Here is a 13,217-nt window from a genome sequence, read left to right on the forward strand (position 1 = left end):
TTCTTTACGTATTACATGAATATGCAATAAAAAATGGGGTTCCTATTTAAAAAAACACAGTTGATATCAGTTTGAGCTATGGCAGCGCCTTATAGCAGGCCAACCATTGCGCCAGCTGGTTTCCCCCTTCGAGCTAGACAAATTTCGTTCTTTGTAGTTTTTTCGTTTGACACTTATTTCGTGAGATATATGGCCCGGTCACGATCAATGGACTACCCTGTATATAAAAAATTACCGATTTTATTAGGTCTTGAAGTAATGCGTGTAAAAATTTTAACATTTTCAACTAGTGTAGATTATATTTTAGAAAATAAAATAAAATACTTCCCACGCAAGTTTATAAGTAATATACATATCATTTTATTTGGAAAATTGCAAATTTTATAATCAAGTAAAAACCCGAAAAAGTGAAAAAGAATGTTTTCCGCTTCTAACTCCCCTTAAAGTTATGGAAATGTGCAAGCTTTCGGAGCCAGTGGCTTCTTCTTCTGGTAGAAACAATAAGGGGACGGAAAAGGGAAGAAAGAAAAGGATTGTCAAGGTTTAGGAAATGGGGAGAGTTGTAGAAAAGCTGCAGAGAAACCCAGACCAGGACAGACTTACTGAATGGGATGAGAAATATGTAACTAAACCAGTCCATCTCTCATACCACCAGCAGATGTGAAGTATTATTGCGATTGGTAGTAAGTCATAAACATTAAATTATTTTCAATGTATGTTCATATGTAATACTGCACGTACCTTTGAGGTATCATTGGGCCCATTGGGCAGAGGATCAAAATTAGGCCACTGCTTTCTAATTATTTGGACCATTTCACTAAATGAGACCATCTTCCCATCATTCCATTTGTTGCCGCTGAAAGGCATGTACTCGATAAATCTTACATCAACATTTTTCTCTTTTGTTAACTCCACAAAACTGCACACTTCATCTTCATTAAAACCTCGCATTACAACACAATTTATCTGTGGAAGAAAGACACCATTAAAAACTTGGTATCAGATAAAGCATGGTTTAAACAGAGTTTGAAAGACTTTTTGATAGGTAACTCATCCTACTCAATAGATGAATATCTTAACAGTGGCTGTTAGGCCAGCTTAAATAAGAATGTCTGTTAGATTTCAGTTCTGAGAGCACTTTGTCATAACAGTCAAGATTATGTACTTTTTGTTTGATAAATTTATTAATAGTGCATAACAATGTTTCAGTCTGACAGCGTATCAATTCTGAAAATATTAGCTGTTCCAGTTTGTATTGTATTCACCTAGTTTGACAATCTCCTGACAAATGATCAGGGTATTCAAATGTTTTATATTTTTTATGTTATACTTTCTGGCATGTTACTCACCCATGAGAATCGTCTCATGTTTTGGGTCTTGGAACAAAAGCTGAATCTAATCTAATCTAACCTACAAAATAATGGTTCTACAAGTCTGTTGTTATATTTGTATACCTCACTGATTCTGTTAAATTAATCTTTTTCTCTCTTTTTAGAGAATGTCTGAATTTATCTTAGCATGCCAAGCTGTTAACCTTCTTAACAATTTATGAAAATTAAACTACATACATCTCCAATCTTTTTCCCCACTCCAACGCACACATCTTTTGCTGAAAGTATTATTTTAACAATTACATGAAACTGTGCTGCCATTTGTGAAACAAAGTTGAAAGTGTTCTCAAGATAAAAGGTCTTCAGAAAAGGAGCATTTAGTATCTGTGCAGGTGGTAATACTGACAGCCATCATATAAACAAGCCCAAATGGTAGAACATCCTGCTTTACACATACACGCAATGGCAGAAAAAAGGAAAAGAGCACACCTTTCATTCAAGCATTGAATATATAAACTGATGAGACAAAACACTATGACCTCCTGTTTGATAATGTGTTTGTCCAGTGTTGGAACACAATACAGCAGTGATTTTGTGTGGGACAAGTTCAACAAATTTCAGGTATGTTTCCAGCATTATGTGAGGTATGTTCCCAGCATTATGCAGCACCGCATGTCTAAGCACAGGTCATGTAATTCCCATAAATTGGAGATCAGTGGTTTCTGGGTGCAGAACTGGTATCTGATAGCATCACAGATGTATTCCATCAGATTCAGAAGGGGTGAATTTGATTCTGGCCTCGTGACACTGAAAGTCATATTGTTGAAACATGTCACCTTCATTAGGGACAGGGTGCGGACAGTGCACAATAACGTTCACACAGAACAAAGCTGTTATGGAGCCTTCAGTTACTACCACAGGACCCATAGAAGACCAGGTGAATGTCCTCCATAGCATAATATTGCTCCCACTGGCCTAAGTCTGTAGCAAAGTGCACCTTGCAAGCACCAATTCACTCTGTTGACAGTGTATGTGCACAAAACCGTCAAGTAGGTGTAATGCGAAACTCGAATGATTCAACCAGATGACACATTTCTATTGATTCACTGCCCAATCTCAATGCTCCTGAGCCACAGAAATTGTAATTCAACTGTGTTGTCAACATGGGAACATACAGGGGTTGTCTGCAGCAGAGCCCTATGTTTAACAATGTGCAATGAATGGTGTGCTCTGAAATACTCGTGCTTCCACCAGCACTGTGTCATCAGACATGCCACAGAAATTAGCTTCCTCAGCCGAATGTCATCTTTTTCAAAGGAACCATCCCAGCATTTGTCTTAAATCATTTAGGGAAATCAAGGAAAACCCAAATTTTGATGGCCCGATGGGATTCGGGTCCGTTGCCCTCTGGAAGTCAAGTCCACTGTCTGACCACTGTGGTGGCATGACCTAGTCTTAATTAAGCCAGAAAATCCTGGGAAATGCTGACATACTTATTGATTTAAGATATAACAATTTAAAACAATCCTCTCATGAATTTCACTACAATTTTCCGCTCTTTTGAAAAAAAATTTCTTTTGACTGTTTTGATGTTGTTTAGTATGTTTAAATAATGATGGCAGTCTCTATAAAAGGGCAGTTTGACTTTTAAGTTTAGTTATACTGTTTTAAACTACATTCTTCATCTATTTGTTCACCCAGAAGTGCTATAGGATATAACTTGAAGACTATGGTGAGGTGGTGGGGGACAGTCATGTGTTGAGAAGGAGGTGCTGCCAGAAATGAAGTGTGTGAGGTGACGTTATTGACACTGCATACAGGGAGAATAAAAATACTCTATTCCATATTCATTTACAATCTACGTCTGGCCCCCATATGGTTTCACTTTTCTCCAATAAGAAAAAAGAAATTGTCAGTAACTGTCTTTATAAGGTCTTAAAAGGAAACAAACAATAGAAATCTAGGCTGGAGTAATGACCATATTATAAAAAAGATACATTGCTATTCACTGTATACAGGAGATGTTAGGTCACAGACAAGCACAACAAAAAGACTACTAAACACGTAAGCTTTCCATCAGAAAGTCTTCTTCCAAAGTGGACAAAAAACACACACACACACACACACACACACACACACACACACACACACCCGACCGTTGTTTCTCCCATGACGCACAGTTGCTCCCAGTCTGGCCCTAGCAGCCGGAGACAGTGGTCATGTATGTGTGATCTGCATTTGCGCGCATGTGTGTGCGTGTGCGTGTGTGTGTGTGTGTGTGTGTGTGTGTGTGTGTGTGTGAGGGAAAGGGGGGGGGGGGGGGGTTTGCACCAAAAGCTTACGTGTTTAATAATAGGTGGTGTTCCTTTCCCCCCCCCCCCCCCCCTGCCAGCAACACATCTACACTATACAGTGAGTGCCAATCTACCCTTTTCATAATACTGTCGTTACCACCTTGCCAAGAGGCATATTGTGGAGTAATCAGAAAGGGCTCTACTAATTTGTACAAGAGGAAGGAGAGCACAATCTCAATGTAAGTTTTTAGAAAACTGGTATGTGCATTACTTCTGCAAACCTTTCAGAAAGGATACGGTATGCACTTCATTCAGCAAGATGAGTAATAAACAATATTAGCAATACTGCATCAAACTTGTTCACTTTCATCTTTGGATTAAACATTCGATTTCAGAGAGTACAGAATTTGGCAGAATCAAATTTTGGGGATATGTGGAACTGGGACAATGGCATATTTTTTACCCATTCAACAAACTAAGCACTGCTGATTGCTACTTTTATTGTGTCTGCTGCTGCAATGCATATATGAAACTATAAGTGCAGCATCTATGATGGAATAAAATGTTATACAAATGAAACATACAGGTACAGTGAAATAGAGTAGTATGGCTCATCATTTCGGTCTCACAGATTAGCAGGTGTTGACTTGAAATATAATACTTAAGAAGTTGAATCCAAAGGAGAGGATGTACCATATTTACTCAAATCTAAGCCGCACTTTTTTTCTGGTTTTTGTAATCCAAAAAACCGCATGCGGCTTGGAATCGAGTGCAAAGCAAGTGGAAGTTCTGAAAAATGTCAGTAGGTGCTGAAACAACTAATTTCTGCCGTCGAATATATGTAGCGCTACACAGGCATGCTTCGTAGGCACAAAGATAAATACTGGCGCCAAAACCTCTGCGTCAGTAAATAAATTAAAAAAAAAAAGGTGGAAGACAATTTTCATACATTATCCAACGAAGTAAATACAAATTCCGTATTGTTCATCTTCGAATGTAGCAGAACTTCAATGTATTACGAAAATCCGACCGGCAAGACTGTTTGGGATGTTTGTCAATATGGCCAACTCAATGTTCTGAATTTTTTCCTACCTGTGAGAAGAGACGGTTGCTAATAGGAACCTGATGAAATGTGAATCACATGCAGTATTCTCTTCATCATAAGAGTAATACGAATATAAACATTTTGCCACGTATTCTTTTGTGTTTGCTGCTATCTTATTTAAATCCTGTCTGCCTAATAAACTACGAAACTAGAGTGAGACAACAGCAAACGCGGAAGAATATACGTATCTTGTCATGTTTATATTCATATTATTCTTATGCCTAATAGTGATACAGTCAGAAATGAAGCACGGCAACTGACTAGATTTTTATATCCAAGATGACTCTAATTTCTGTGCAGAATTTGATGTACTAAAGAAGCGGCCGCAAAGATTTTCAAATGGAGAAAAATTTTCACCTAACTCTCGTTCAGAACATGTTCTATCATACGCAGTCTATTATTTGGTTCTTGTTGATCATTATCAAAGAAAGCAGCAGTGTAAGGAACAACAAATAGTAGTCTCTTGCCATTGTTTCGCTAATGAGATGATTTCTCTCTCTTCTTTTTTTTTTTTTTTTTTTTTTTTAATTGTAGGCAGCGGTAGCGTGCACAAAAGCAAGCCATGCCACGAGTGACGACAGGCCGCAAACACGCACTATCAGAATGCGACAAACAATGCATGACACAGTACAGTAATGCATTTTCAGCTTAGAGTGACATAAACGCCTATAACAAGGAAAACGGCACTTATCAGATCAAAGCAAAATAAGCAATTGATTCAAACCAGATGAAGCACATGAAGAAGGAAGGGTACCAGTATAAATACGGATGGAGCGCCTGACGCATAGCAAAGGCTACCTGGTAAAGCTTAACTGCTAAGCTTACGACTCGAACCAAACTACTGTAGCTGTATCGTCATTCATTCGACCTAAATTGTGTCTCATATTACAATGGACCGACTTTGTTTTGATTTGGAGGTGCGGCCTAAAACTTTTCTCTCCCCTTGAACTTCGAGTCTCAAATTTCAGGTGTGGCTTAGATTCGGGAATTTTTTTTTTTTCTTTCCTTTATTTCGAGTCTCATTTTTCAGGTTTGAGTGCGGCTTAGATTTGGGTAAATACGGTAGGTGGTATTTCAACTAATTCTGACTATGAAATAAAACAAAGTACAGCAGGGAGCTCTGACGAATCAAAGAGCAGCGATGAAGATTCTGATGAATAGTAAAGTATGAGTTAAAAAATAAGATGCTACTGAGATCGTAAATTTTTGTTGTGTTGATGAATCTGTTAACAAACATATTCAAAAATGCACTGAAACATTGGCACATGTAGTGTTGGGAGGTGATAAACTGTCATTACTGTTAGAGGAGCTACGTATTTCTTGCTGTTCTACTCCTAAATGACACTGTATCTGAAGGTATAGAATGAATCTTCACTGGCTAGAGAAATGGGTAACACAATTTTACAAGTCTCTGCTGTCATGTAATCTCTTCAGGGAAATCATGACTGTACTAAGATTCGGTTTGTGGTTGACAAGGTCAGAGTCATTAAGAAATGCAAGGCAGCTACCATGTCAGTCCTAGAAGAGAGAGACGTAGCAAACTGTCAAAGCATGTACAGTCCCAGTCCATATGTTTGTGGTGATGTACTAACCAAGTAATACTGTGTGTCAGGCAGCGCATTACTCAAGAACCATCATGGAAAAAGGTGGAGTGGTAATTTATGTAAAAAACAACATATTTTACAATGCATTAGATTTAAAGAGCCATTGTATAGAGCAACAAATTGAAGTATGTGGTGTTGAGATTACTGTAAATGACTTCACGGCTGTAGTGTTAGCACTGTATAGATCTCCCTCAGGGAATTTGAATGTATTTCTTAAGCACTTAGATTCTTTATTATCCATACTGTACTCAAAGTCCAAGAACTTGATAATTACTGGTGACTTTAATGTTGATTTCCTAAATGAGAGCAATAGTAAAGCTGATTTAGTACATTTAATGGAGTCTTATAATCTGATGACAATAGTAGATTTCCCAACTAGGGTTGCTGTTAACAGTAAAAGTCTGATAGATAATATATTTATAGATAAGTCTACATGGAATGAGATCACTGTACATCCAATCCTTGGCCTTTCTGATCATGGTGGTCACTTGCTTAGGCTCAATTACATCAGTGTGTGCAACAGTTCCGAGCATTCTTGGAAATCTTTTAGGATAATAAATGAACAGGGCCTTAAAAAATTCAGTGATAGCCTAAAAGAGATAGACTGGAGCCGAGTTGATAGGGAAACAGATGTAAACAAAAAGTACAATTCATTTTTAAATGAATTCATGTCTGTATTTGAGTCCATCTTTCCCAAAAAAAGTAGTTAGAAATAGTCATATAGGCAATGCCAAGAAGTCTTGGATCACTACAGGGATAACAACATCTTGTAGAACAAAAAGGATGTTATACAGTTCTCTCAGGACTTGTAATGATCCAAAGAAATGACAACACTACAAACTTTACTGTAGCATTCTCAAGAAGGTTATAAATAAATCTAAAAGTATGTGCATAAAATCAGAAATTGAAAGCTCAGAAAATAAAATTAAAACTATAAGGAATGTAATAAAGAGGGAAACTGGCAGGACAACAGGGAACATGTCTCAGGTAGAGATTAAAACAGGGGACAGTATCATAAAGAAACCTGAGTTGGTTGCAGAAATATTTAATAACCACTTTTTGAGAGCAGCAGAGAAGACAAGCTGTAATGGTTCTATGGAAGAATCATTGTCCCTCCTACAGAAAGCTATTAGCAACAGAATCCCACAGTTATCCTTATCTCCATTTACTGTAAGCGAAGTCATAAGAGTAATTAGATCATTAAAAAACAAAAATTCTGCTGGTGTGGACAATATTTCTAGTAAAATACTGAAACACTGTTATAAATTTGTTAGTCCCGCCTTATGCAACATATACAATGCATCCCTACAAGATGGGATTGTCCCTGACAGACTTAAGTTGGCTGTAGTGATTCCTCTCTTTAAAAAAGGGGATAAAAGCATTGTTACAAACTATCGCCCAATATCCCTATTAACTACATTCTCGAAAATTCTAGAAAAACTCATGCACAGGAGGATTGTAGACCATATCAAATTCCATAGTATCTTAAGCAAAAATCAGTTTGGTTTTCGTGCCGGTCTTTGTACTGAACAGGCAATATTCTCTTTCAGCAACCAAGTTTTGGAAGCCATTAACAAAAAAATGTCTCCAGTGGGTATTTTTTGCGATCTTACGAAAGCCTTTGACTGTGTAAACCACCAAATTCTTTGGAAAAAGGCAGAATACTATGGTTTAGGTGGTACTGTTGGCTTGTGGCTACAATCATATCTACAGGATCAGAAGCAGACTGTAATGCTAAATGGCTCTTCTGGAGAAATTGCCTCGTCTGAATGGGGCATGATAACGTGTGGTGTGCCTCAAGGCTCCGTTTTGGGCCCACTGATTTTCCTCATCTTTATTAATGATCTTCCTCTTTGTTCTGAGACAAACAGCAAATTTACCCTGTTTGCCGATGATACCACAATTCTAATTGACGATTTGACTGATCATGATCTTGAAAAAACTACAACTACTGTTTTTAATGACATCTTAAATTGTTTCTCCTCAAATGGTCTCTCACTCAATGCAGATAAAACTCATTATATGAGGTTCCATACATCACAAAGTAATCCCAATGAAATTGACATAAAATGTAGAGATCAACCAATACAGAAAGTTGAAGAAACAAAATTCCTGGGTGCTTACATAGACAGTAAATGTAATTGGTCAGTTCACATTCTTCATCTATGTAAAAAACTTAGCTCGGCAACATTTTCACTACGGGTAATTTCTTCAGTGGCTGAAGTTGACACTATTAAGGTTGCCTACTTTGGCTACTTCCACTCATTGATGTCATATGCTATCATATTCTGGGGGAACCAACCACTTGCAAAACAAGTTTTCACCATCCAAAAAAAAAGCAATCAGAATAACGTGTGGGGTTAATCAAAGACACTCTTGCAGGCACTTGTTTCGGAAGATAGGTATCCTAACAACTGCCTCACAGTATATTTTTTCCTTGCTGACCTTTGTGTGCAAAAATTATTCCATCTACCAAGACAACAGTAAATTCCATGGTTATAACACCAGAAACAAAAACAATCTACATTTAGAAATGAAACGTCTCACTCTGGTACAAAAAGGAGTTTACTACTCCAGCATTAAGCTGTTCAATGCTCTACCACTACATATCAAATGTGTTCATACAGAACTGCCAAAATTTAAACGAGTTCTCAAAGATTACCTGACAGAGAAATCTTATTATACTGTGGATGAATACCTGAAAGAAAATGTATACCATCACTAAACTTATTGTGTCTAGAAGTAGTTCAATTGATTTTATTGTGCATTTGGGAATTAGCTCACTTTTTGTAACAACAGATTGGCTGTACATGTATTTACTCTTGTAGGCCTAATATCTGATTTAACTTTGTGCTCTTGCCTTTAACCTTTATTTGAAACTCCTTTTTCTGTCAAATGGTTGTTATGTTATCTAGCTGATATTGTATCTGTTACTGTATTTATAGTATGTCTTACTTAAACTATGTACAATTTGCCATTGAATTGCCCTTGTATAGTTTAAATTGAAACCTGTACAATTTGACACGTTCCATATCCTTGTGATTGACTCACTAACTGGATCTATGGAACAAGAAATAAATAAATAAATAAATACTGAAGTGTGATCCAAGTCGCACAAATATGGCTTTAATAATAACCTCCGAACAATATGCCTCTAAGGACTCAACAAGACACAGAACACTGATGTGCACATTACAAACTAGAATCACACAGAGAGTCAGTCAGCACTGTTCCACACTAATATATGTGCGAGTCACCAGCAGATGGCACGGCAGGGACCGCACGGCACGCTTGGCTCCCAGAGACGGCCTCCAGCAGCCAGCCTGCAATGATCAGTCCGTGACCAATTTAAAGACGCATGTACGGCAACACCACTCTCGGTGCACTCACACTGACATGTACTAGTAGCACGATACAGCAGTGATGAGTAGTAGTACCCCTCCTGTCTTGTGCACCTTTTATCTGGCTCTACAATTTACTTTCCTAGACCCACACAAATGCCTGATCCTCCTAATTCAATTTGCTCTGCAGACTATTTAAAACTTTTGAAGAAAAAGGAGCCACAATTGCACTTTGTGTGCCAGTTACTTTCCAATACATTGGCACCAGCTGATCTTATTTAAGAATAGTCAACTTTTGTAGCCATACTTACAGCACATCCTTTGCTTCCTGGCCTAAATCCAAGTTAACTCCCAGCCCCCCCCCCCTCCCCCCACACACACACCCCTCTCTCCCCCCCTCGCAAATCAGCTAGTTGTGTGCTGTTATCTCACGTCACACCCTAGTCTATGAGTGCCCAGCTGTCTGGCACCTGACCCCTCTACCTGCACCCCTAGCTAGCCCACAGATGGCTCCCCACTCTCCCACGAGCCACTAAATGCTTCCCTCCAAACCCCTCCCATCTCTCTCCATCTCTCACATTGCCTCAACCCACCCCATCCTACCCCACTCTAAAGCCCCACCTCACTCCAGAACACTCACCATGGGCCAGTAAAGAGCTGGCAGTTGAGCGACCACAGCATAAGGAGACATGCATGCGCATGTGAGAGAGAGAGTGTGTGTGTGTGTGTGTGTGTGTGTGTGTGTGTGTGTGCGTGTGTGTGTGTGTGGGCGCGCGCACATGTTTTCCCTACAGCTAGAAAAAGAAAGTGCATTCTGGAAGCTCGCCAAGTAACATACCTTTTAGTTTGGAAGGTAGAAGACGAGGTACTGGTGGAAGTAAAGCTGTGAGGACGGGTCGTGAGTCGTGCAAGGATAGCTCAGCACTTGCCCACGAAAGGCAAAGGTCCCAAGTTTGACTCTTGGTCCGGCACACAGTTTTAATCTGCCAGGAAGTTTCATATCAGTGCACACTCCACTGCACGGTGAAAATCTCATTCTACATACCTTTTGTTCGTGTGCCTATCGATGAGACAGTGCTTCTGCCTTTTGGTGAGCCATCTCCTTTATTCCTAAATAATTCGTAATTTTCAACAGAAACTTTCTGTACCTTATTGTTGCATCCTACATTACAATATGCAGTTTCCACAATATGTGGTCATCTGTGAATATAATGGGGGTAACAACTGTAGGAGACCAAAAACTGACTGCAGTAAGCAAGTTCAAGTTAGTGTACGCTGCAGTAGTTACCCAGAGGTGAAGAGGGTCACAAAGGATAAGCTAGCATGGGCAACTCCATGAAACCAATCTTCAGATGGAAGATCACAACAATAAAAACATTTGATTCAGCATACAACAGGCTCCAAACAGCATACACAACCTGTATGCTCAGAAACACAGAAAATCATATTGGTTCCATCAGCAGGAAACTTCAGCCCGTAATTGTTATGGAACACTGCGGCGATTTTGTTCATTAATAAAACCCAAAACTGGGGAGCAATAAGAGAGTATTGTTGTAACTTCTTATCAACCTGGTTACCAAAATACATATTAATAAGACTGGTAAAGCGTTATTTTGAAGGGGTCACTCCAAAGCGCCACGAAAGTATTTGAGCAATGTATAAAATTAGAGAATCAGTGCACAATATTGAAAGCCTATCTACATTATCTATATCTGCATGACTAGTCTGTAATTCACAATTAATTGCTGGCAGAGGGTTCAGAGAACCACCCTCAACCTATTTATCTACCATTCCACTCCCCTACAGCATTTGAGGAAAACCAAACACTTCAATATTTCCGTACAAGCTCTGATTTCTCTTATTTTATTACAATGATCATTTCTCCATATGTAAGAGGGCTCTAACAAAATATTTTCACATTCGGAGGAGAAAATTGATGATTGAAATTTTAAGAACCTGCTCCAGCAAAATGCTTTTGCTTTAATGACTGCCACCCCAATTCACATGCGATATCTGTGGCATGCACTTTCCTGTTTCCCAATAATACAAAATGAGCTGCCCTTCTTTGAACTTTTAAATGATGTCCTTTGTCAGTCCTATCTGGTAAGGATCTCACACCATGCAGAATACTCCAAAAGAGGACAGACAAGTATAGTTGTAGATAGTCTCTTTAGTAATCCTAACCTTCTAAATGTTTTACTATTAAATCACAGTCCTTTGTTTGCTTTCCCACCACGTTATCTATGTGAGCATTCCAATTTAAGTTATTTGTAAATGTAATTCCTAAGTATTCAATAGACTTCACAGCCTTTAGATCTGCGTGAATTATCATGTAACCAAAATTTAGTAGATGCCTTCTACTACTCATGCGGATGACATAACAATTTTTATTATTTAAGGTCAGTTACCACTTTTTGCATCATATGGATAGGTAGCCTAAATCATTTTGCAGTTCGTTTTGATCATCTGATCACTTTACAAGACAGTAAATGATATGCAAGACTGTAAATGATAGCATCATCTAAGAGGACTGCTCAGATTCTCTCTTAAATTGTTAATGTAGATCGGCAACAGCAGGTGGTCTATAACACTTCCTTGAGGAATGTCAGATATCACTTTTGTTTTACTTGACGATTTTCCATCAATTACTATAAACTGTGACCTTTCTGACAGGAAACCACACATCCAGTTGCACAACTGAGACAATACACCATAGGCACACAATATGATTAGAAAATACTTGTGAGGAACTGTTTCAAAAAGTCTTCTGGAAATCTACAAATATGGAATCAATTTGAGAGCCCCAGTCGGCAGCACTTATTACTTTGCGTGACTAAAGAGCTAGCTGTGTTTTAAAAGGTCAATATTTCTGAATCTATCTTGGCTATTTATCAATGAATCATTATCTTTGAGATAATTCATAATATTCAAACACAATATATGTTCCAAAATCCTAATGCAAATCAACATTAGTGATATGAGTCTGTTATTTAGTAGATTACTCCTCTTTTCTTTCTTGAGCATTGGTGTGACCTGAGCAACTTTTCAGTCTCTAGGTATGGATCTTTATCAAATGAGTGGCTATATGTTGTTGTTGTGGTCTTCAGTCCTGAGACTGGTTTGATGCAGCTCTCCATGCTACTCTATCCAGTGCAAGCTTCTTCATCTCCCAGTACCTACTGCAACCTACATCCTTCTGAATCTGCTTAGTGTATTCATCTCTTGGTCTCCCCCTGCTATTTTTACCCTCCACGCTGCCCTCCAATACTAAATTGGTGATCCCTTGATGCCTCAGAACATGTCCTACCAACCGATCCCTTCTTCTGGTCAAGTTGTGCCACAAACTTCTTTTCCCCCCAATCCTATTCAATACTTCCTCATTAGTTATGTGATCTACCCATCTAATCTTTAGCATTCTTCTGTAGCACCACATTTCGAAAGCTTCTATTCTCTTCTTGTCCAAACTATTTACCATCCATGTTTCACTTCCATACATGGCTACACTCCATACAAATACTTTCAGAAATGACTTCCTGACACTT

At 38.5% G+C, this 13,217-nt stretch overlaps 2 protein-coding genes across 2 annotated transcripts in view; both read right to left on the bottom strand.

Moving 5' to 3' along the window:
• LOC126484637 (molybdenum cofactor biosynthesis protein 1-like) overlaps positions 1–13,217 on the bottom strand; it is a 336,598-nt gene that overhangs the window by 207,623 nt on the left and 115,758 nt on the right. The gene's annotated exons all lie outside the window — the stretch shown is intronic.
• LOC126484638 (molybdenum cofactor biosynthesis protein 1-like) overlaps positions 1–13,217 on the bottom strand; it is a 94,388-nt gene that overhangs the window by 74,069 nt on the left and 7,102 nt on the right. Inside the window, exon 2 of the mRNA XM_050108230.1 lies at positions 742–966. Within this exon, the coding sequence (XP_049964187.1) occupies positions 742–966 (225 nt within the window). The remainder of the gene's footprint in view (positions 1–741; positions 967–13,217) is intronic.

Source organism: Schistocerca serialis, chromosome 6 (genome assembly GCF_023864345.2).
Source record: "Schistocerca serialis cubense isolate TAMUIC-IGC-003099 chromosome 6, iqSchSeri2.2, whole genome shotgun sequence".
NCBI lineage: Eukaryota > Metazoa > Arthropoda > Insecta > Orthoptera > Acrididae > Schistocerca > Schistocerca serialis.